Here is a 23,641-nt window from a genome sequence, read left to right on the forward strand (position 1 = left end):
ATTGTACTGGAGTCCAGGATGCAAAGACATTCTGCAATATATGCTGGCTTCTATTGGCTTGGAGCTCCTAGGCTTGAAATCAGCCTCTTGCTCTGCAATAAGAATAAGAATATGGCCACCAAGAGCTGGCCAGAGCCTTTGAAATGAAGTAGCTCCTGAGACCTAGAAGATTTATTTCAAAACACTGACAGTACCACACAGGGAATACAACTCTCTGTGCCTCAGATCTTGCAATCTGAATGGACAGACCATGCCCTACAAACCACCCAGAATGCCTGAAAAGCTACTATTCCAGCTAGAGGTTGATGTTCATCACCTGGCTTTTCTGTGTGAGGTGTAGCAGTGCCAGAAGCCTAGGGAGAAGAAGTGGGCTTTGATGAGTGGGATCAGTGTAGGCCAGGTTTGTCAGTCAGACCCATTCGAACCATTGAGCTTAGTCATCATCACTATAATGAAATGCAAGAGCATTCTGGCTATTAGGCCATCAAGGCAGGAAAGCCAGCAGGTCCAACCCACCTGGATGCTGGTCAATAATTATGCCTGCCTTTGAGATGGCCCTTTCAATGTTGTGCATGGCACACAAAGCCCTGTGATAGCTGGCTCATTTGATTTTCTTTCCTTGAGGGACTGCTTTTATCAAGGAAGTAACTGTCAGGACAATGACTTCACCCTGAGCTGATGTGTTCTGGCAAGACTGTTTAGTAGAGCTACTTTGAGACCCAACAGAGCCACCAGCTATTTTTCCTGTGGGCAATAGCACTGAAGGGAACCAAAATCTAAATGACAGGGAGAATGAAGCAAAGGGTACAGAAAAAGAGATCAAAGTGAAAACATGCTCACAGTTGTCGATAGAGGGGATTGTGAAGGGAGAAGGCCTAGAAGTCTCTAGCAGCTAGTGTTTTTGTTTTGCTGTATTTCAGCTCTGCCTCTTTCCTTCCTCCTGTCCTACTTATCAGGAGAGTAAAAATAGGTTTTATTAACAGCTGAAACCTGAATCACTGTACTGTAGTCATACTGATTTCTTCCTCTGGGAGGTGAATTCAAACATTTACATATGTATGTATGCTAATAAGATGTAGAGCAAGCAGAGAGCTGAGTTTCAATGAAGTACAAAGGAAACCAAAGACCTGTTGGAAGGAGCCTCTCCAATAGCAGAGTGCTGCCTATCAAGCCTCAGAGATGGGGGCAAAACAATTCTCTGAGCTTTGAGGAAACTATAGTCTTAGCATTGGGCAAAAGGTTAGTAGTGCTAAAGTTACTGGCTGCATCAACTCTCAGTCTGGCTAAAGTGACTAGTGGTTGCTTTGTCGGACGGTGCCTGTTGTCCTAGAATGAATGAAGTCCACAGTGCAGGAACGTATGCAAGGTCAAGTCCCTTTCAGACCCCACACTGAATACTGACACCCTGAAGTATGCGACTGAATTGGGAAGCCCTTGAGAAGAGAGGTACCTGATGTCATTGCTTAGTCCCCAGTGTCATTTCATTGCTGCTTACTGGGAGAAACTCACTGGGAACAAATGCATCTGTTCACTGTGTTAAACAGACTGGTGCTGGGATGGGAGAAGGAAGGTCTCTCGCAAGTGCCGCTTGCCCAAAGCATGACTCCGGGAAGAGGCAGATTCATTTGGAGCTTCTAAAATGCTTCCTTCTCCACTCTCAGCCATTTGCACCAAAAATGTAGAGCAGCAGTGGGGAGGTGAAGGGTGGGGGTGTGGAGAAAGAGACCCTTTATTGACGTTTTTGCTTGTGGGGCGAAAGAATGAGACATGGAAACTCTGGGGTGGCTGCAGCAGTATTAGCGACAAAGCCACCAGTTCAAAGCGATGTCTGGCGGGGTTAGCTGTAAATCGACAGGGAGCGACAGAGGGCGGGGGTCAGAGACTAAGACTCGCGGCCTGAATGAAAAGAAATGCGAACGGAAAGGCAAATGAGTGCGTCATGCTCAGAGTCACAATTCCATGCTCCTTTCAAGTCATACTTCAGCTTCGCCTCCTCCATGACTCACTAGGCAGGGCTACAGCTTTGCAAGTGTTCCCAGCTAATTCGCTTCCCATTCTGGGTCACTGATTTTAAACTGGCTTATTTCAGATAAGGACGGACCTCTCCAGTACCAGGCAGGAAGCTCTTCAAAGCCATATACTGCCCACCAGTCACAGGCCATGTGCAGGCACTGTCTTAGGCAGTCCTGCTACTGCACAGGACTACCAGCAACATCCTGATTTATTCAACAGATCTCATGCAGGAAATTAATGGAAAAAGCAGCTGCACAGCCACAAAGTCAGTGCCTGTTAGTAGCAACAGGTGGGTGCCCTGGTGCTATACTGCTCTTCAGCGGCTGTTGCTGCTATAGGAAGTATTATTTGAATACCTGGCAAGGAAAGCTGTTTCCAGGTGTAATGCTACTGTTGCTGTTACCAGGTGCTGCTGCAAATGGACACAGACTTGTACCCACTGGGAAAAGCGAGGTGGGTGTTCTGATGCAGTGCACCAGCCACACTGACTCATGACATCCAGAGGTTGAAAGGGTCAAAATTCCCATTTCTCCAGTCTCAAGAAGTGGTTCAGCAAGACCCGGAGATAATTAGTGTGAGCCATCTCTGCAGCTGTTACTAACCACAAAGATTGTAGTTCGGGCTTATACAAGAGAAGAGCAGGAGCAAGAATGGCGCTCAGAGCACAGATGGAGGTGTTCGTTCCTTTAACATGTCATATATACTCACATTAAGAAACTCATCCGTACAGGGTGGGTAGCAGAATTAAAAATTCCAACCTTGTGCCTGGGGAATAAGCAAGACTGAGCAGGGAAAGGGCTTGTGCTTTCTGTGATAGACCCTCACATCTACAGCAGAATTTGCAATCTGTCACCAAGAAGCAAGACAGATGGAAAAGGCCTATTAGGTCACAAGGTGCCACCCAAAATACCTGGAATATGGGCATGAGCGTGCACAAAACCTTCAAAGGGAAGTATCATAGCACTGTAAAAACAGGTTACTTGCGTTTTAGTGCCTGAATCTCAGTGCCAAGAAAAGGCATCTGCTGAAGAGGACTTTCAGGAAAGCAAGAAGAGAGGGTGGCACAATAGCCTCCAGGACATCAGGATTCATAGACTGTAAGGCTGGAAGGGACCTCAGAAGATCATCGGGCCCAGCCCCCTGCACCAAGCAGGAAAGATAACTGGGGGTCAGATGACCCCAGCAAGGTGACTGTCCAGTCTGCTCTTGAGGCTTTCCAGGGTAGGTCATTGCACCACCTCTAGAGGGAGCTTATTCCACAATCTGGACACCCTGACTGGGAAGAAGTTTTTCCTAATGTTGAGCCTGAAACGGGCTTCCAGGGGTTCATAGCTTACTCCTGGTTTTCCTCCGAAGGGAGCCCTGGTGAACAGCTGTTCACTGAGCCCTTGATGTACTCCCCTGATATAGCAGTAAGCTGTTACCAAGTCCCCTCTCAGCATTCTCTTTTCCAAGCTGAAGAGTCCCAGGTCCCTCAGCCTTTCCCCATACGGCTTGCCATGCAAGTCCCTGATTATAGAGGTAGGCCCTTCTCTGGACTCTCTCAAGATATGCCATGTCCTTGTTGAAGTGCAGTGCCCAGAACTGGACGCAGCCCTCCAGCTGTGGCCTCACCAATGCTGAGTAGAGCGGAAGAATCACTTCCTTGGTTTTGCTGGAGATGCATCAGTTGATGCATGCCAGGGTATTGTTACCCCTGCTGGCTGCAACATTGCACTGCCAGCTCATGTTTATACTGTGGTTTATTAATACCCCCAGGTCCCTTTTGTTCGTGGTGCTGGTCAGTTTGGCAGTAAGCCTGTAGGTGTGTAGGGGGTTGTTCATCCCCAGGTGGAGCGCTTTACATTTCTCAATGTTGAACTTCATCTGGTTCCAACCTGCCCACCTTGCCAGCCTGTCTAGATCCGCCTGTATCAGTAGCCTATTTTTAAGCATGACCATACTTCCCGATAACTTGGCGTTGTTGGTGAACTTGGCCAGTAAGCTCTTTACCCCCATATCCAAATCACTGATAAAGATATTGAAAAGTACTAGACCAAGCACTGACCCCTGTGGAATGCCTCCGGCCACTTCTTGCCAGGACAACACAGATCCAGCCATTAGGACTCTCGGGTCCTACCCCACAGCCAGCTTCCTACCCACCTGACTGTCTCGCAGCTACGCCCACAATCCTCCAATTTTCTCAGAAGAACATTGTGGGATACCAAATCAAAGGCTTTCTGGAAATCAGGATCGGGCGCTGGTCTTGCCAGTGACCTTGTACTTCTGTTGATAAAAGCCGAGGTGCTCCCTTTCATTATTAACTGCTGCAATCGTATCTATGACCGAACAAATTGAGTGCGACACTTCTGGGGAAGAAGGCAAGATGGTTGCCCTGGTAACAAGAGACAGAGGTAGGATTCTGCATCCACTTCATCACTTTCGATTTTCTTTTTAAGTGCTGCAGCAGGGTCATTGAATTAAAGTTACAACACGCCGTTTACGAGCATTAAGCCCTTCCATAACAGTGCAAAGCACAGAGGAGATGATGAGCGATCCACTGGGAACTGAGAGGAGGTCTCTGGCTCTCGGCAGCATCTCTGTGCTGTCATCTCTGAGGTGCTTACAAGGCAGTGGAAAAAAAAATCATGAATTGAACTATCAAGGCTGGTTGCTCCAAGCAGCTGGTTGGAGGGAGCAGGCTCCAAGACCTTTCATTATCACTCATGGGTCAGGCTGTAATCAGCTTGTAAATGAATAATTTGCTCTTGCATGGTGGGCTGGGAGAGGTTTAATTCATTCCATTTCAGCTGATCCTTAGTGCGACTGTGCAGCTGGCTCTGAAGGAGCTGCATGGACATGGAAGAGGCGGGGTAAGGCTAGCACATCTCTTGACCTAGAACTAAAATAATACCAAAAAATCTCCTTAATCACATATGTAATACTAGAGGATTTAGTTTTATGGATGAGGAGCTGCAGAGGAAGGCACCTGACAGAAGCCAAAGCACTGCAGGCAGGCTTTTTTTCCTCCATCATCCAGAATCCATAGGGCTTGTCACCTCTCCTATTTCATGCTGGGGAGTGGAGCTGATGCGCTATGAAGAAAGCAGCTCAAAACAGAACAGAAAAGAAAAACAACTAAAAAAATCAAAGACTTGGGAAAACCATGGGAAGCAACAGGCAATCCACAAGTAATAATGAAAGGACGTTGGACCCTGCCCCTTCCAACCAGAACTAGTTGGGTGCTGCTTGGAAAAAATGAGCCATGGTAGCTCAATTTGCAGTGTTCAACTAGGGCACAATGAGCATGCATTCACTTGGTCAGGCCTTTCTGACCTTCATCCGCTCTGGCGTTCACTAGGCACTTTTATAGCATCACTGTCCAAGCACTGGGGAGCAAGTAATGCCCCCATTTTATAGATAAGGGCAACAGAGTGCAAAGAGGGACCTGCTGTCTGTGTGGCCAGTGTAGAGGTGTCTGTACTACTGCAGGCAGAGCACATTTCCTTGAAGGCCTCAGCGTTTTAGAAAGAATAACCATAGGCTTGGGTCAGTGGCCAAGACTCAGCCAGGTTATTAGCTACAAAGCTACACTCGTGGCCAGCGGGCTGCAATGCGTCAGCCCTTAGGTTGTGGTAGGGTTCTGGCACAACTTGCATGTAGGGTTCCCCAGGCCAGCAGTTTTCTAACTTCTACAGGTCCCAGGATGCAGAGTCTGCCCTGTGTCCCTGGATCAAAACTGTTCATCTTCATAGTGTCTCTGAGAATGACTTTTCACCATCTGCTGGAGGACAACCCCCTGCTCGACTCTGCTTGCTCCATTCAATTTTTACCTGAATGGGGCTCGTCTAAAATTGAGGCCCAGCTCTGCCCATGTCATTTTTTAAGGAGTGCCAAGAGGACAGAAACTGTTGGGTCCTTTGCTGCAAGGCAAGCTTCCCTCTGAGACAGCAATGGACAGACCTGTCTATAGCCCAAGGATAGGCAGCAGCACTGCAGTGCTTGATGTAATTATTGGGATGCCACAGCAGGAGAATTGAGGCAATTACTAATAGGGGAGAAAAGCCTGTTAAGAGACACTAGCTAAGCTCACAGAGAACTAATGAGAGATTAATCCCTGGAAATGCTAACCTACCCTATTTGCAGAAAGGAAGTCTCCACACCTCTCTCAGTACTGGGAGGACAGGAGCTGGCCCCTAGAAGAAGGGAAACTTTGTCCTTGATGCATGAAAATTTGCAACTGCCCTTTGGGTCAGGAGACTGCTCTATTTTTTCCTGCTCTCCGACTACGTTCAGGGTCTCTGGAGAGACCTCTTTGTTTCCAGCCGGGAGACGCTGATGCAAAAATCTCAGTGCTACAGAGAAGAAAGCATACAAAGCGCTGGATAACCACCTCAGGCACCTGGCAACTAGAAATACACTGCAGCCCTGACTTCCCCATCTTTGAGGGCCCCCTTGCAGCAGTTCCTGCAGAGTGGAGGTAGAGATGGTGGGGGCAGAATTTTGTGCTTTCAACATCTATTAGCCCATTTCACAGACTTAATTCCTGACATGTTTAGATGCAGCACTAACCTAGTTGGGCAGTAAGCGAAGCACCACCTTACTGAGGCTGTGGTGAACAGGAGGGTTATTAGCTAGCAAGAAGGTACAATGGAAGGTTCCCAAGGTGGGCCAAGCAAAAACATTTGGCAGTAGTACTCGGGGGGGGGGGGGGGGGGGGGGGTCCAGAATCAGCCTTCACATGGGCCTATAAAGGCCAGGTAGCCAGAAGCTTAAATGCTGCATAAGCAGGAACCCCCTCCTCCACTGAGGTTCCACCATTGCAAGCACATACTCCATCTCTCTGCCCAGCCAGCACATGGAGGCCTTGAAAAGATGAGACAGTATGTCACTACTAAAAGGGTTAGGATGGCAGTTTAACTAACCCAGCAGCTATATTTTAAAAGGAGTCATCTTCAAAAGAGGGCAGAGCAAAGGTCTTGATCTTTGCTGGTACTGAAGCTTTACCTCCATAGGGTACCAGTGCAGTTAAACCTCCCTGGTTATGATCCAGTGGTTATTCAGACACCTCCCATGCCATGATATTCACCAGGGATCCCAGAGCATGTGGGCTACAATTCTCTCTTCTGTGAAAATGCTACAAGGGGAAGCAGTGCTGTTCCTGCCTGCAGGCACTGGAAGCCAAGCGTGTCCATTACCTTCCCGGACCTGAGCCTCATTTTGACTCGATTCCCAAAAAAGCTTTCTGGGCAAGCTTGTGGACAGGAGCTCTGCTGAGCAGCTGCAGTCCAGCAGGCAGCTCTGCATGTCCTCAGAAGCACTTCCTATTCAAACACGAGATAAGCTAATGCAGCCTCCGTGCAGAAGCATCCTCATGATGCTTTTTGTTCTTGTACTTTTATCCGCCCAGGAAATCTCTGCTCAGAGGCAGCATGTTCAAACAGAGCCTTAAAAAACCTCCGAGATAACGGGGACTTTTTTTCTTCCCTTTTGACAATGGCAGAGATGAAGGGTGAGGGTGCGGGGGAGGGAGGAGAATGACATGTTAGAAAGGAGGAGAGAGAAATACTCTCATTGCACTGGAACCTCATGGAGAGCAGATACTGGAGGGTCACCTCTGCCATTAGACTGAGCATCCAGAAGGAGAAAGAACACACTAGTGACAATCCATCCTTTCATAGCCTCGGCTTCAAGATACCCCCACCCCACTCCCATATATTACTGGACCATCAATCTCATTATCCATAACCAGTCACGCTCAGAACACATTCCCAAGCCCATTCATTATTTACCCGTTGGCAATTCAAATGCTCCAGCCGGATGCTTAAAAGAAAAGAAAAATAAATAAATAAAAGAGCCACCTAGATTTGCATTCAGGCTGCCCGAGTTCCAGCAGAGCTGGAGGAAGAAGAGCTAGCGTTTTCCATGTGTCTGCTGTCAAAAGGAAAAACAAGTTCAGAGCAATAGTACAGGTACATTAGCATAAGGGGCAGAAAAAGAATGACTAATAGGAAGAAGCTGAACACTCACTTGTGCTGCCTTATCTGCTGTATTGAAAATCTCTTGGCTGGGTCATATTCAAGCATCCCTGAAAAAGGAGGAAAAAAAATCCAGGTGTGATTCACAGGCACTCAACCAAGGTGGAGACAGGAAGCGCCAAGCCCTTCCCAGCCCCAGCCCCTCCATTACAGGAGACCCTCTGGCAGTAAGGCCTCCCTGAGTTCCTCATCTCAAAATAAGCAGCTTGGATCAACCAAGTCAGAAAATTTAGGGTCAAACACCCCAGCTCTGACACTAACTGGTAGAAAGACTCACACAAGCCTGTTCCTCAAGTCTCCCCAACTGCTGAGTTGGGGAGATAAGTCTTTCCTTCTTTCACACCATAAACCAGCACTGGCTCATAAACCCAAACACTCACCCCCATATCCCCAGCCAAAACACCAGGAGACATCTCATTTCACAGAGAATAGTATTCAGCCCATACCCCAGGGAGGCACAGCTTTTTCTGTGGTGTATACACATTGGCACAGCACACCAGGAGCTGCAATCTAGGCACAGGCTTCCTTCCCTGAAGTACATCTAGGGCATAGTTATATATAGTGGCAGGCTGTTAAACACAGCCCTGTTCTCTTAGCTGGAACACCTGTATTCACCTGTCAGCTACTGAAATATTGAGGCGTGAGGGGGTGTGTGTGCACGTGTGTGGGGGGGTGCTTACACCACTACTTTTTGCTTAGACTATCTAGCAAGGAAGGGAATGGATCTCTCAAAGACAGACCCCCACACCCTTATCCTCTGAAGACTAAACTACAAATTCCATCTCTCATTCTTAGGAAAGTACCATTGCTCAACAGAAGGAGAAACAGTGAGTTGATGCAAAGCTGGCTGAAGAGGAACTAATGAATTCACTGTTTCAGCACCTATTTCAGCAGCCTGCAAGATAAAGGCACTCCTCAAAAAACCTTGCAGAAATGACAGACCTGCTAAACACCAGTGTGCTTGGTGCTGTACAGAGATTGGGACGTAAGAAGATTACACTCAACCCCAGGATGCTCAAATCAGCATTTCAGGCACCCAATAGAGATGCAGCTGGTGCTACCCCAGGGCTTTTAGTGGGTGAAGGATTCTAAGCAGGTTTGTAAAAGTCCAAACAGCAGAGGCCAGAACTGACAAGCCTTGCAGTAGTGCATAGAGGAGGTAGGACTGGAGAGGACACTGAATTCAAGCACTAAGAGGATGAGAGGGAGAAGGGAGTGGGGTAGGAGAACAGAGCAGAAGGGGTAAGGAGGGAATTTGCAGTAATATCAGATCACAACATCCAAGAATCAAGACTAGGAGGAACTGGATGCAGAAGTCAAACAGGAATCAGCAGAGGGATAAAATAAGGGGAGAGGAAACAGTTGTGGCAAGTGCCTTTTGGAAGGAAAAGAAAAGGCAAGAAAAAGGTTGCCATGGCTGAGAAAATGGGTTTCCTTAGTATGACTGGAAGCACTGATTGTCTTCTCTCAAAAGTCCAAGGGAAAGAAATGTGAGCAGAGAATGAGAAGATCCAGAATGATGTATTATTATAGGCCTGGTTATCAGGAGGATATCAGCAGTCACGGGTATGGGACCTGTAATGGTCTTCCCTTTGCTCATTATTAAGGCTTTGCAGGTAAAACTGCAGAAATGGTCCTTTACAATTATAGGGGTATAGGTTATATTTGTGTTGGTCTAAGCATGTAGGCAGACAAGGTTCTTTGGGTAAATCTGATATCTTTTATTAAACCAACTCATAGTTGGAAAAATTGGAGTTGGTTTAATAAAAGATATTAGATTTACCCAAAGAACCTTGTCTGCCTTTACAATTATAGCCTTTCAGAGCCACAAGAAGGGAGCCAGCAAGAGTCTTGGCAATTGCAACACAGCCTCTGAAGAGGTCCAAGCTCTCAGCTCAACAGCACTGTGGATAGCTCTCAGCAGAAAGCCAGAAGCTGTCAAGCAGCACCAGGACAGTGATGGGTAAGGGTTGAGAGCAGAGAGAATTGAGGGAGCAGAGTAGCAGTGGGCTGAGGGCACCACTGAATGCAGGGGGGCCAGCCTGGAGCCCCCAGTCAGTGCTATGGTGGGGGAGAGGTAAAGGACTTTTCAAGTACAACACAGAGCACGTGACACTGTTGCGGCACTGTGGATAGGACATGAGTGTGGCCAACTGCTACAGTCCAGGTGAAGAACAGGAGACCAGCCTACAGGACTGCTGGGGGGACACAGAGGGACACAATAGCCTTCAGCTGTCACATCCCAGAGCAAGTTCCTTCACACACATGAAGCAACCCAGCACACATCTGCTGCAAAAAATCCCTTGCAAAAGAGATTTTCCAGCTACTTTAAGCCACAGAAAGCCTGACCAGGGAAGAGACGTTAAGGGATAAAGAATTCTGGCTCAGAACACAGTCTGAAAGGCATCGACACCTTAGCAGCTCCTGCCAGCCCTACAAATGCTAGCCTCTCAGTTCTCCAGAGGTGGGCAAGATGTATTGTGAAAACCTACTCTACTGCCTCCTAGTCAGCTAACAGGATTTTAAACAATGTTCTGATGGGTGGCCAATCCCATTACAATTTTTGCTATGCCCAGGAAGGGCTCTCTGATCAAAAAGAGCACTGTATACAGAGAACAGGCAAAGGGTGGGTGGGCGGATGGGGGAACCTGGAATTACTTTCCCTTTGGAAATTGCAAGGTAGCTTGCTTACCAAGGTGATTTAAAAAGGCCCAGTGAGGCTGACGACAGCGCTCTGCTAATGGTAAAGGCAACGTAGGATGTCAGAGCCACTCTGCATCGTTAACAAGAGCTTGCTCCAAGACGTTGAGAGAACCCCTGCAGCTAAAAGGTGCCTCAGTACCTGCTGCCAATATCTGCATGCACAAATCAAAGCAGCCAACGCCATGAAGGCTCAAGGGTTAAGACAAAGCAAACCAGGATTTTACGTTGGTTCTCCTGAGACTAGAAAGCCACAATTAACCTGTGGCTCCCCTACAGTCACTAGGACTAACTACAGCTGGGAATGCCTTTGTCACCATTAAAGAGAGACCTCAAAGGTCAGTTCCTGCTGGACAGGGGCACGTGCAAGAGGCTGGATGGAGTTGCTGGGAATATATTTCTGTCACCACAGGCTGACTCCATGCGTGCACATGCCCTAAAATCCACCTCCAAAGCACCGCCTCATGGCAAAGGACTCTTGCCCCCTTCATTGAGGCATGAAGTTCCCAGTGACACAGTCATTCCTGCCCCAGAAGAGAACAGCGATAGGTCTCTCCCCTGCTCAGAAACAATTAACACAGCTGTCATGCTGCTCCAAGAACCCACAGGCTTGTTCCAGTCTTGATGTGCACCCCTCCTGCCCCGACCAGAGGCTTAATAGTCAGGTTTTGCTTTCCCCATAACCAATTAAAAGCTCCTTTGGGGTCTGAGCCAGTGGCACATGCTTGTTTCCTGTGGGTGAAGGAAGGGCTTTTAACCAAGCCATCAGAGTCTACATGTGCAAAAGGAGGTGGACAGGGTTTAGGGGCCCGGCGCGATGAATCCTGAGTGAAGACAGGTGCCCAAGCCCCAAAGAAGAGCAAGATTTAAGATGCGGCCTTGGCTTCAGCTCTGCCTCCTGGGCTCTGTGCTGGCTGTTGAGATGCACGACTCTTCCCATACGTTATATGTGAAGCCAGAACACCTACTGCAGGGCTGTGGGCTCCACTGTGGGCCAGGCTCCTAAAATATAAACACTGCAATACTGAACATCACAATGCTCAAGGCCCTTTGAGGATCTAGCCCACAGCCGGTTACTGCATCTTAGTCATTGCTATTCCAGGAAGCAATGAAGCTGGCAAACTGCTTTCCCCAATGGATGCCATAACACAGGGAAGGCTCAGCTACAACCAAATATTTTATCAGACTGATACTGAACGCAGCCTTTAGGGGATTTTCTTCACCCCTGGGTTGCTTCCAGTGGGTATTTTCTCTTCTGTATTCCAACATGTGTACGTCAGAGCCCAGCAGCCTCCTCCCTCCCTATTTATCTTGCAGGAGAAATAATTGGAAGATGGGATGAGAAAGAGGTTCAAAGGAAAAAAAAAATCCCACACCTAATTAAATATCCTATTAGTAAGATTATTAGACAGTCACTTCACAGCTGAGCTGCTCAAGCTGTTTTATTTTTAAAGAGACAGTACCAGAGCGGTGGGAGATGATTTTACACGAGGTCAATAGACATGGAAAGCTGATGCTGGTTGGGTTATTTTTAATGTTGTCAGAAATGAATAAATCAGGCAAGTCTCCCTCTAAAAATCAGAGGCTTTAAAAAAAATCCCACTTCAGGAGGATGTCTCTGAAGCGTAGCCTGTCATCAATTCTAGCTGAATTTTCTGCCAACTGAAGCACACAAAACTGCACAGGCCAGTTCATCTTGGCTTTCCTAAACATGGCAGGTTTGTCTCAAAGCTGCTGCACTTTTTCAGAGCATGTCTCCATCTAGAATATTTTGTTGGGGTGTTACATAGGAGTTAAGGTACATTCCTCACTTGGTTGCTCTGACCCTCTCAGTTGAGGCTTACGCATCAAAATGCAGCTTAAGAAATGGCAGTGCTTGCAAAGAAATTTACAGCAATTACTAGATAGAGCAGGTAGAGGCAGAGAATTGAGGTAACAAAGAAGGAAGTGTCTAAGGGAGGTTATAAAAATGGGAATAATAGCACTGATTAGTAGTGACTATGGCACAATGGAGACATGCATTGTTCTCAGACAAGGTACAGCAATTAAAGAAGCAATGAAGATAGCTAAAACCAAAAAAAGTCTTCAGTTTAAAGGCAAAGAACTGTTTTTGGGCAATTCTTGAAAGAAACAAGAAAATGTAATCAGTGTAAACGTAAGTCCATGGATTCAATGGGATGAGTCACTTATAGCAGTTCTGTGGCTAGAGCCCTGTATTGAAAGAGAGACTTCATAAAGACAAAAACATCATGTACTATTCACCCATCAAATCATCTAAGAGTGTCTGCCCACAATAACCACACATTCTCTACCATTTACGGTAAAGATTTCTATGCAGCTTATTTGGGAGTAGAAATGAGACGCACTGGAACCGAGATTCTTCAGCAGGATGCCTCGCTCTCAGACCTCTGCTCCCATAGGTTCAGTGTAGCCACACATGGGTCATCTTAGATCCTACACCCAACGCAAAATGCTGACAGCATGAATCTCCTTTCTAACATCAGGAACAATCACAGAACTCAAGCCCTTAAATCTCTCCTGCTTCCTCCTCACGAACAACAAATGCAGTCTTGGCCAAGCAGAAAGGCACAGCAAGTACAGGCTTAAGTATCTAACTTCTGGCAGCCAGTAACCTGGTCAGATAGACACTAATGCTACTAGGAATGCAGTTGGAAGGGAATTCAGGACTCCTGGGTTCCTGCCCAGAGTGCCACTGACTTGATGCAGCACCTTGGACAAATCATTTCTCTGTGCCTCAATTGCTCTCTTTCTGAGCAATGGGAATAACACCTCCTGCAAACACGCTGATAAGGAGCATAGGCAAGGCCCTCCACTTGTGCTGGCTGGAAGGATTCTCTGACACCATGGCAACAAGCAATTAAATATTTAAAAGCATTTTTTTGTGGAGAGTGTGGAAGAGAGTTCAGATTTTCCCCCCCTTCACATGCCATGGGATTGACAGACAGGCTTCTGAATGACAGACACAGGTATCTGAAACAACAGTCAGTCAACTACATACTAGTACAGCCCCCCTTACCTGAATACCTGAACTCCTCATACCCTCTACTGTATTTATCCTCCCAACAGACCCTATGAGATAGGGAAGTGCAAAGTTCACTTTACAAGAGCATGATAGATAGAGCTTGATTCCCCATTTAAGGGGACAAGCACATTAGCAGCATCCCAAGTAGTCTGTGCTAAAATACTGTAATAACGAGTCTTCTTGTGGGCTTGGAGAGGACTAGAAGGCCTGGGAATGATAATGTAGAATGATGGACAAGACTGGTATTGAGCTCAGGGAGAAAAAAAAAAGAAACAGCTTGAGCAGCTGCAGAAAGAGTAGTCAACAGAAAAACAGAAAGCTTTAAAAAGCCTCCTCTGGTATCTGCTTCCCAACCAAGCTGGCACCCTGCTCAACACCACTTGCAGCCAGAGGAAACAAACACTTCGCAACATACTGTAGCCTTATTTACAATGAAAGCAGGAGTGCTCATGGCTCAGGGACGTGCCATGAGAGTCCTCTCAAGGCAATGAGGAGGAGTGAGTCTCCTGGGACAGGAAGCTGAGCTGTGTCTGCACTGTCCGTCTCAAAGCCATTTGATATCCACTGACAAGTCCACAATCTGCAGGCACTTGAGTCAGCTTCACCTCCTGCAGAAGAAAGGTGAATGGCAAGAAATGCAAATGCACTGGATAGAAAAGGGAGGCAACACAGCAAAGCTGTCTGCCTTTTGTCACCACTGCTGCTCCCCAGGGAGCTCGGGAAGTGCTGAATGCTGGGAACCTTACAAGATGGCTTTCATTTCACATCTTATTAACACAGCTTGTGGTGGCCAAGGTAGCTCCATGGCAAAATGACTCTCCCCAATGGGGGGAGACACCACAGAATGAAATCAGCCTGCATCTGTTTAGTACTTTGATCCCTATGAAAAGAGAGAAGCCTAAAACCAAATGAAGAGCAATAGCACAAAGATTCCCTCTTATGGGCCCATATCTGGGATGGGGGAAAGAGGGCACACATGGGCATGTGTGTTGGAAGAGGAAGATAACTGAAGAGTTCACAGGACTCCATCCAAAGGGGCCCAGGGTCCTAGGAGAAGAAAAAAGCCATGTGTGTGTGCACCAGACAATCTGCCTTACTGGCTGGATGCCAGGCAGTGTACAACTGCCAGTAACAAACAGAAGACAGGACCACACATGGCAGAGAGGATGAAGGGAGGCTAGAATGAAGGCTGCACAGTAAAACAAGTCTTCTGCGGCCAGGGACGCAGGCTCCTTTGTTTAAAAATAGCATAAAAGCAGGCAGGAGATCCCACCTCCAGGGCCCCAGATCGTTTATTTAAGGAAAAGAGTTAACGAGGAAAAGCATTTAAGAGGACCTGCGATTGACAGGAGTTATTCAAACCACATGCATCCCAGCTATCATCACCTAGAGGGCAGAGAGGAAATGCCACACATTTTGCTGTGATCTGGTACCCAGTGCACTGGAGAGGCTTATCACCAGCCTCTAAAGCATTCAGCAGAAACCATTCCCGAGACCAGATTCCAGGCTGGAGGGGCCAGTGGGCTTGTTCCAGCTGGGCAACTCCCAAGTTCTTGAGAGAGAAGCTGCTTTTCTGAGCTGGTATCTACAAACCAGCCACCACATGCAGATCAGGACATTGCTAACTGGGACATAGGAATACAACACAGGGCACACGTCAATCACGAGCCCTGGGCCTTAAGCAGCAGCTACATTAGTCTCACCAGAATAGCTGAGATGACAGCTGTGCTGAGTGCAATTTCTAGCTATGCCTTACGTAACCGTTTGAAAGCTATTAAGTCTGATTAATGCGTTGCAAAATACATGGAAATAACTTCTTTCCTAATCGGTATGGGGCCAGATAAGTTAAAATAATCTCAGATGACTTGGATAGTGGGGGGTCAGCTGCATCCTATGAGAAAAGATAACAGGGGCTGTTTGAAAGCAGCAAAAAATCCTTTCTTCAAAAAAAATGCAGAGCTATAACCTGTGCAGATAGCACCCTCTACTGCACTGCCAGGAAAACACAGTCAAGAGGGAGGGGGGAAAAAAAAAGAAGCCAAACATGGTTAGTATCTAGGAAACTGCAATAGGATTTTGCTGCATTTCATAGTAAAACCCTCAGTCCCTACCAGTGGTTAAGAGGTAACTTCGACAATACAAGAGATCCAACTTTGGTTTGTAGCTCCAGCTTTTGCAGCAATAGGTCCCATCCACAGGACAGATAACAGCCAAATCCAGGAACTGAATTACAACATAAATGTGCTCCACAGTGCTGTGACATGACTGCAGTTTGTAGTATAAGAAAGAGTCACGAGACACTTCAGAATGCAGTCAAAGTTTCATCTGACCATGAACTGTGACAGTACTGCAACCACGTTTGAGGGGAATGGTGCTGTAACCCAGCCCCCTGGCTCTGCCCTCTAGTTACAGTGGGCAAATGCAATGGCCTGTTAACAAGGAAGTATTTCCTCATGGTGCTCAACAGCTACTGATGCCTCCCTGATAGCACTTTCTGGGTGCCTGCACCAGAGAAGAGCAATTGTCCAAACTCAAACTAGGGCTATGATCACACTTGATTTCTAAGTTGTTGTAACTGTCTTTACTATTTGAAGATAGGAAACTATAAGTCTACCCTATGGATCAAGTAGCACTCAGGACCTATCTTGTGCTAGATAAACTATCAAGACTGCTTCTTGATTTGGCAGCTAAATAAATACATGAAACTGCTTCCCAAACTATTATGACTTTGAGCAGGGGTGAAACTATCATTCATCCCAATGCCTCAAAACATTAATTGCAGAAAATGATCAGCGAAGTGGGAGAAGAACGAGAGTTCTGCCCCTGGCTGTGCCCTTCACAATCAGGCTGAGCTAGTTGGTTTCTCTCATTATATTTTTGATGGGGAAACTAAGGCAAAGTGGCTTGCAAACTTTTACTGAACCTCAGGGACCCAAGTGGAAACAGATCTCAGAAGTCCTATAGGCAGCACTGAAAGGATAAAATTATGATAAGAAGATTCCCACTATTGATACGTGTTTTACAGCAGGGCCACAAGAGACCAAGTCTCTGTCCTGAAGAGCTTACAGTCCAATGGAGAAGACAAGGGACAAGGGGGTGAAGGTGACAGTAAGCAACTTGCTCAGAGTTACAAAGCAGGTTAGGGGCAAGGTTGAAATGCAAGCATGGTTTTCCCAATTCCCAGAAAATAGGCTGGGCTCCCCTCTACATTCCCAGTCTTTGGGACAGAAAGCTCAGCTGAGCTCTTCTCCAAGGCTGAGCTAGGGCAACAAGCAGATTTGCTCTCCAGACAGGCACCCAGTAGGTGCTAGAGGGGTCCAACCCAAAAGGAGCACAGCAGGCTGCAGCTCTGCAGAATGGGTGCACTTAATGCCAACTGAAGCAAGCATTTCATGCGTTAACCACAGCAATCTATTATTAACGCTCTGTCTCAAGCCACCCAAGCAAGGAGATTCAGAGCACAGGCTGAAAAGGAACCAGAACAGCTGCCCAGTCCTCAACACGCATCATTCCACTTACAGCTCGCTTTCCATAAGGCTTGGGCAAGAGGCTTCACTCTGAATGACCTTGCTTGGGATGCTCCCCTCTGAGCTCTGGGTCTGCCCTGAAAGCCAGACCACCTGTGGTGGGTTAACTCCCAAAGTTTATGAAATTGGAGATGTAGGAGTAGATTGGACTAGCAAAGGAGATTATGGCCTACTTCACTGGGTTGCTATATAGCACTGATTCTCATTCTTTTTAGACTCAAGGCACCCCTCCCAAACTTTTTAGAAGGTAGTGGCACCCCTTTTGAAAAAAACCCTAATATAATTATATTATGAATATAATAACCATTATTACTTTACTATACTAAAATATGTTATTAACACTGAGCCCTGGAATTGTACAGGACAGCACTCGGGTATGACTAGCTCCAGGGACAAGGTGCTGGGCTGCACACAAAGAAGCAATGAAGGGGTGGGACAGGCTGGAGGAGGCCTGGGTAGGGGTAGGCTAAGGTGCTTCTGTGGCCAGGAGGAATTGCACACAGCTTGGAGACGGATGAGGCTGCCTCAGGTAGAACTGCCCTGGGTGCCTCTTTTCACAGGCTTGTTGAAAACCAACTGAAAAGGTACAGATGAAGTGGTGCACCTGCCTGCATGATGCCTCCTGAAAAATGGAAGGACATGGGGTAGATGGAAGTAGCAGCAGTGCCAGCATCACAGCACCCTGACAGGCTCTCACAGCACCCCAGCTGAGAACTACTGCTATACAGCATAGAGGCATCACCACCCATGAAAGACTTCAAGTGGGGATGCTCCCTTAGTAGGCATGCATTGCATATCTGTTGCATCCACAGGCTTTGCCCATGTGTATTCAGGTTACTTGAAAGAGGGACTCACCTCTAAGTAGGTCTGAGAGCGGAGGACCACAATCTTCTGGAATTGTATAGTCCCCTTTCCCGATGTTTTCAAATAACTTATAGATATTATCCCCCTCAAAGGGGTATAGACCCGTTGTAATGTTGTATCTGTGGATACAGATGGAACACAGTATAAGACAATATACAGCACTTGAGGTCTAGCTCTTAACACAGGCTGACAAGCCAGAAGAGTGCTCAGGAGAAGCAGCAGCAAAGGCTCATCTGATTCCATTTGGGCAAAGCGATGCTGATAAGTGGCTGGTGTGGAGAACCTGAGTTCTAATTTTTCTAGAACTTCAAACTTCTGCTCTACCGTTCAGTTCTAATAGTGGAATGGACCCAAATATGAATGAACGCAGTGCCCTCTCCTGCAACACCTAGAAACAGCACTGACTAAATCTGATCAGCCTGGGGAGCAGTGCACTATAAACAGATCTCTTTTTTCGATAGTCTGTAAGAGGTGCATATCTACCCTGCCTTTGGGCAGTGCACAACCATCTCACAGAAGCTGGAGATTATCACAGGTGGATGATGGGAGGGGACATGAGGTACATTAACACCCACCAATCACAATGGCACCCCTGCTTGACTACTGTGCAGGTACTTACAGCGTGACCCCTGCTGACCAGATATCCACTTTAAAGCCTGAAAAGGTATCCAGGCCATTGGCAATTTCTGGCGGCTGGAATGCTGGCGACCCTTGGCTCGTTCTGCATGTATCATCCTCTGCGAACGCATGCAGTGCCTGCAGCAGAAGACAAGGAATTTTTTGTTACTCTTGTATTACTCGGACTATCTAGAAATGATCAAGGATAAAAGCTTTATCCCCATGTACTCTCCAAGGGGATTTGTCACTGTAGATCTAGGTACATGGATATACACAACCATTGGTATCAACTGTATCACAGCAAGAGTTGGTGGTACTACCTGCGGTTAAGGTGCCCTGATGCTGCCTATTTTAAGGCTTTTCCATTAATTAAACTTGGGCAAGCTGCCTGGGCTGAAATTTTCCATGCCAGTGTCTTCCGGTCTGATTTTTCTGGGAAAGCTTTGGGTAAACAGTCCACTAGCTTCCAAGGGTAAGCTATGCCAGCTTGCTCATGTTCAAACAACACTTCCAATTGTTTAATTGAAAAGTTTTAGAACACTGTGCTTAGGAGCCTGGTCTTGGATTTGTCAGTGATGAAAAAGATGCATCTTTGCTACCCTGTCAAAATCTACCTGAATTCAGCCTAGTTATAAGCTGCTGAAAAACTTGTTTGTGCATGCTGTGCTATATGAAAGTGTAATTAGACAGTCTTAAAACTATTGGAGCTCACCCCTTTACACATATACATTAAGGCTGCAGAGGCAGCCTTAATTCTGGCATTTCCTTATGTCTGAATGCTTGACTTAGCAATATTAATATTCTTTCAACATAGTTAATGCTTCACACTTGTCTCCCCAAGTCCTTAGCATATGTCTACCACTGGTACATTAGAGAAGATGGGTTCCACATGTAATTTCTACATACCTCTGCTACTCCTAAATCAGATATTTTTAGTGTCCCATTGGTTGTTAGAAGGAGGTTTCCTGGTTTTATATCCTTGTGAACAATCCCTTGGCTGTGCAAGTATTCTAAGCCATCTATGAGCTGGCAAAAGTACCTGCAAGAGAGTCAAGACAGAAAAAATTGGTGTTTCAAGGGACTGGGGTGTCATATGAGCTACTGCAGATAAGTACAGAGAGGGAGGAGAGCAGTGTTCCAGGAGCATATGGGCTGGGATTACAGCAGCTTTCACTGCTGGGGCAATAGAGATTTAAGTCTGGTGTATGTTTTAACACAACAGCACCCAAGGCAGTCGGAAGCGGTTGCTTGCTCGTGTTTTGCATCAGGGCACAAACCACTTGGGACATTAAGCTACTCCACATCAAAGACAGGCTCCCACTCTGTATATTTAGTAAGTTCAAGCACTCGGCTGGCTTGGATTGATAGCACAGTGCTGGCACCAAGGAATTATTTGCTTTGAAGTAATGCCGCAGGGATTTAAACATATAGTTTCACGTAGTGCAAGATGTGCTAGCTTCCTACCTCTCTTGCACACTCTTCACAAATAGAGCACTGCAGGCCTTATACCAGTGGGCCTTGTTACAACCCAATACAGCAGTGCTCACTGCACTATGAGGCACTGGGTTATCATTGGCAGGTTACCCAAGCAGTTGCCCCTTATCTGACATCCAGTGATGTTTGCTTACAATACTTAAAAAATGATAGAATGAAGTCTCCATAGCTCAGAGGGATGAAGTGCCAGGATTCCCAGTGCCTAGTGGTAGGCAGAGTCATGCTGGATAGTAGTATGGCTCCTTTTGCTGGGGAGGGGTTTGGGAGGTACAATTTTGCTGTACCAGGACAAAGGGCTACGTGTATCCATGGGAGAAGCTCTTTGCCGGCACAGTATTTTTGCAAAACCCTCCTAATGAAGGTTCAAGTATTGAGGTTCCTGCAGTCCGAGTCTCCAAGTGGCATGGAGGTCTTTTGCCCAGGGTGCCTTTCCAATGGGCAGCAGGTAAGGCTGGATATTTCTGACCCATCAGCACTTGTAACCTCTCCTCTGGTGATTAATGCCACAGTACTCTCAATTCAGAAGGGGACAGGTGCATTCATAAAATGTCCCCTGCTCCCTATCTCAGCTGGATGGCTTGAAGGTTCCTTTCCTCTTTGCTCCCTTCCATTTCCACACCCAGCCTGAGAGGAGAGTACTGTACATGCTTTCCAAATGTCCCACTCCAGCTGTGGAAGTCAAACAGCTGCTCTCTGGTTACTGTCACACTCTTAATCCCTCCAACCCCTTTTCCAGGCACCACGCAGACAGTGGGACATGTTAGCTGCTCCCAAACCTGGATCCTGTTCTAATCCACTGGCAAAATCCACATTTAGTTCTGTACCACTCGCTCAGCAATGAGATGATGATATCCTTCTCTCAGCCAGAATCTCATTTCAGAAGATGACACGAGGAAGCATTCCACATGGGTCACGCTCTCCCAGACCACAGAGGTGTGACAGGAAATTCCAACAGATGCAGTTGGGCGCTTAAGACTCTCTCAACTTCCTTTTTGTTGCTGCCAAGGCACATACATGGCTGAGCTGTGGGACAGGGGTTAACAAGGCTTTCTAGGCCTCAGACATCAAAGCAAAAGCAATAGAAAATAATTCAATAGGAATAATAAGCTTTGCTTCCCAGAATCCCTCACCAGCTTTTAATTTTCTCCATGGATGTATGCCCTCTTTATTCATAACAAGTTTTGCTTTAAAGAGCAGTCAGCAGCCTTAGTGTCAGTGTGGAAGAACGAACACACGAATTCAAGAGATGTAGCATGGGTGGAGAAGGCTGATACTCTCAATGTGGTTTAAGAACAGAAGCTGCACTTACCCGTGAGCCTGAAAGACTGGAAACCTTTTTTCTGGGACACTGTCCAGCATCTCCTGCATCCCACACACGCAATACTCCATCACCATATACGTGAAGACAGAGTTAAGGAAGCACCAAGGTTATTCAACTGGCCAGGCAAGTGCTGTGTGGCGACTGCAGTCCTGTTCCTGTGCTATTGGCTAGCAGTAGCAGAGACCATATTTATGCATTGTACACACACAGTTTACAGTACCACAGAGCCTGGATTTGGTTGGCCCTGCCTGTTCCATCTTTGTCAGGCCAGCATTAAGGAGAGGATCTCAAAGGTCTAGTTTTGAAGTGGGAAGTATGTGGCAGGGTGCCTCTCCAGGGGTGGCCATCAAGCCCCTGGTGTACCTGCACCCTTCGCTTCATGGGTAATCACCCCTTCAGTTGGCCACCATGCTTTGATATCTTATTACTTTTGAGGGAGACTGCCCCAGGGCTTCCCAAATTCCTCTCTCAGATGACCACCAGGTGCCCATCATCACTGCCTTATGGGCGATAGCTCCATTCATTCCCTACACCATGCCCCATGCCTCGTAGAGGGCATCCTTGCTGCTGTTCACTTCCACTTCACCTCTCCTCTTGGGTTCCCTGGACCCTTTCTGGTTCTATACTCTCAGCCTCTCAATAGGCTCCCGGACCCTCACTGGTCCCATACTCTCAGCCCCTTAATCTGGGCTTCGGACCTCTCCTAGGGACCCAGGGAACCTTGCCCCTTTCAAATCTCCACACTGCTTTAGGTGTTACCCTTCCATGTTGACCTCCTGGAACTGTAACCATCCTGCTGAGGTGGGGTGCTCTCAGAAGGTTCCAACATGTTACTAATGGCTTATCTCAGGGCCTGGGCTTTTATCTTCCTCCTAAGTCAGATGACTGCAATCAGCCCAGCAGGCAGCTTCAGCCTCAACCTGCTTACCCCTAAAGTGTCAGGAGCACCAAGCCTCCTCCCACAAAGTAGTCCTTTGTGCTGAAGAGAAGGCTCACATCAGACGCTAACTCCACAGAGCAGTAACTTTCCTTAGTACAGTCTTGAAGCAATTCCAGAAAAACTGCCTCACCTTTGTTCCCCTTTTTCTACCCATCCACTTCTGGGCTGGAGCAAAGGGGAAGGAGGATGTAGAGGTGGGGTAACAGCCTACCTCTAACACTGTTTATTCCTGATTCTAGCTCCTCTCTCCTCGGAGCACTGCTTTGGATAGGGACCTATTTTTAAAGAACCTCCAAGATCTCCGAGAACAGTTTTGAAAAGGATGGTGCCAATTCAGGTCAAACAAGTCAATAAGCATCTCTGCTTTTGGTGCAATTAACCAATCCCCATTAAATTTCCAAGGCCAGATGGACTGGACTGTCTCACTGGGAAGTCCAGAAGAGCCCTTGTAGGCTCTTGGGTGCCCAGGAAGTTAGCCTTGAGGGCCCCTTACCACTGCCTCCACCATCCATTAGAACTTTGTCTGGCTCTCTGTACACCTTCAGCAACCTGGCACTAGGAAGAAAGCGGGGGGGGACGGACACTGCTGGTAATTGCATCAACAGCAGAGGGCAATGAAACAGGATTGGATGGCTCAAGTGAACACCCTGGAGGATTGGCCTCTCTTCCCAACAGAGGGAAGAGAGATTATATTTGGTATTTCCCTGAAAGGATACCCTGTCTCTTGAGCCAACGTTGCTTTCTAATGGCTTCAGCTGTATAATTCCTGGGCTGGGAAGTGATATATGGGGCAGACAGAGGACTTCTAGCTTTAAAACAAGTTGATCTTGTTATCCAGAATGAGCAGAGAAAAGCAGCTTTTTCCATACTGGCTTCTCTCGTTGTCCATCTGCCACATGACAGCCACAGAGGGACACATGCTGCTATACTGCTTCAGGAAGAAAGAGAAGCCAAGAATCAAAAAGTTCAGTTCCAGAAGCCAGCCATCAAGTGTGGTCAGGATCCAGGCAAACTGAAAACCAAGGTGCATGTCCCAAACCACTGACAGAGGGGCCGAGATCTACTCCTAAGAACTAAGTTCAAGCATCCCTGTAGGCACTGTGG

The 23,641-nt window shown here is 47.1% G+C and overlaps 1 protein-coding gene across 1 annotated transcript in view; it reads right to left on the minus strand.

The window, feature by feature from the left end:
- The window catches only part of STK11 (serine/threonine kinase 11), a 64,302-nt gene that overhangs the window by 13,588 nt on the left and 27,073 nt on the right, over positions 1-23,641 (minus strand). The window contains exons 4-8 of the mRNA XM_090027367.1: positions 21,586-21,675; positions 19,689-19,821; positions 18,784-18,920; positions 18,156-18,283; positions 8,023-8,080 (exon numbers count right to left, since the gene is read on the minus strand). Coding sequence (XP_089883493.1) covers positions 8,023-8,080; positions 18,156-18,283; positions 18,784-18,920; positions 19,689-19,821; positions 21,586-21,675 — 546 coding nt within the window. The remainder of the gene's footprint in view (positions 1-8,022; positions 8,081-18,155; positions 18,284-18,783; positions 18,921-19,688; positions 19,822-21,585; positions 21,676-23,641) is intronic.

The sequence above is a fragment of the Crocodylus siamensis genome, chromosome 14 (genome assembly GCF_052110815.1).
Source record: "Crocodylus siamensis isolate JL-2025a chromosome 14, ASM5211081v1, whole genome shotgun sequence".
In the NCBI taxonomy this organism is placed as follows: Eukaryota; Metazoa; Chordata; order Crocodylia; family Crocodylidae; genus Crocodylus; species Crocodylus siamensis.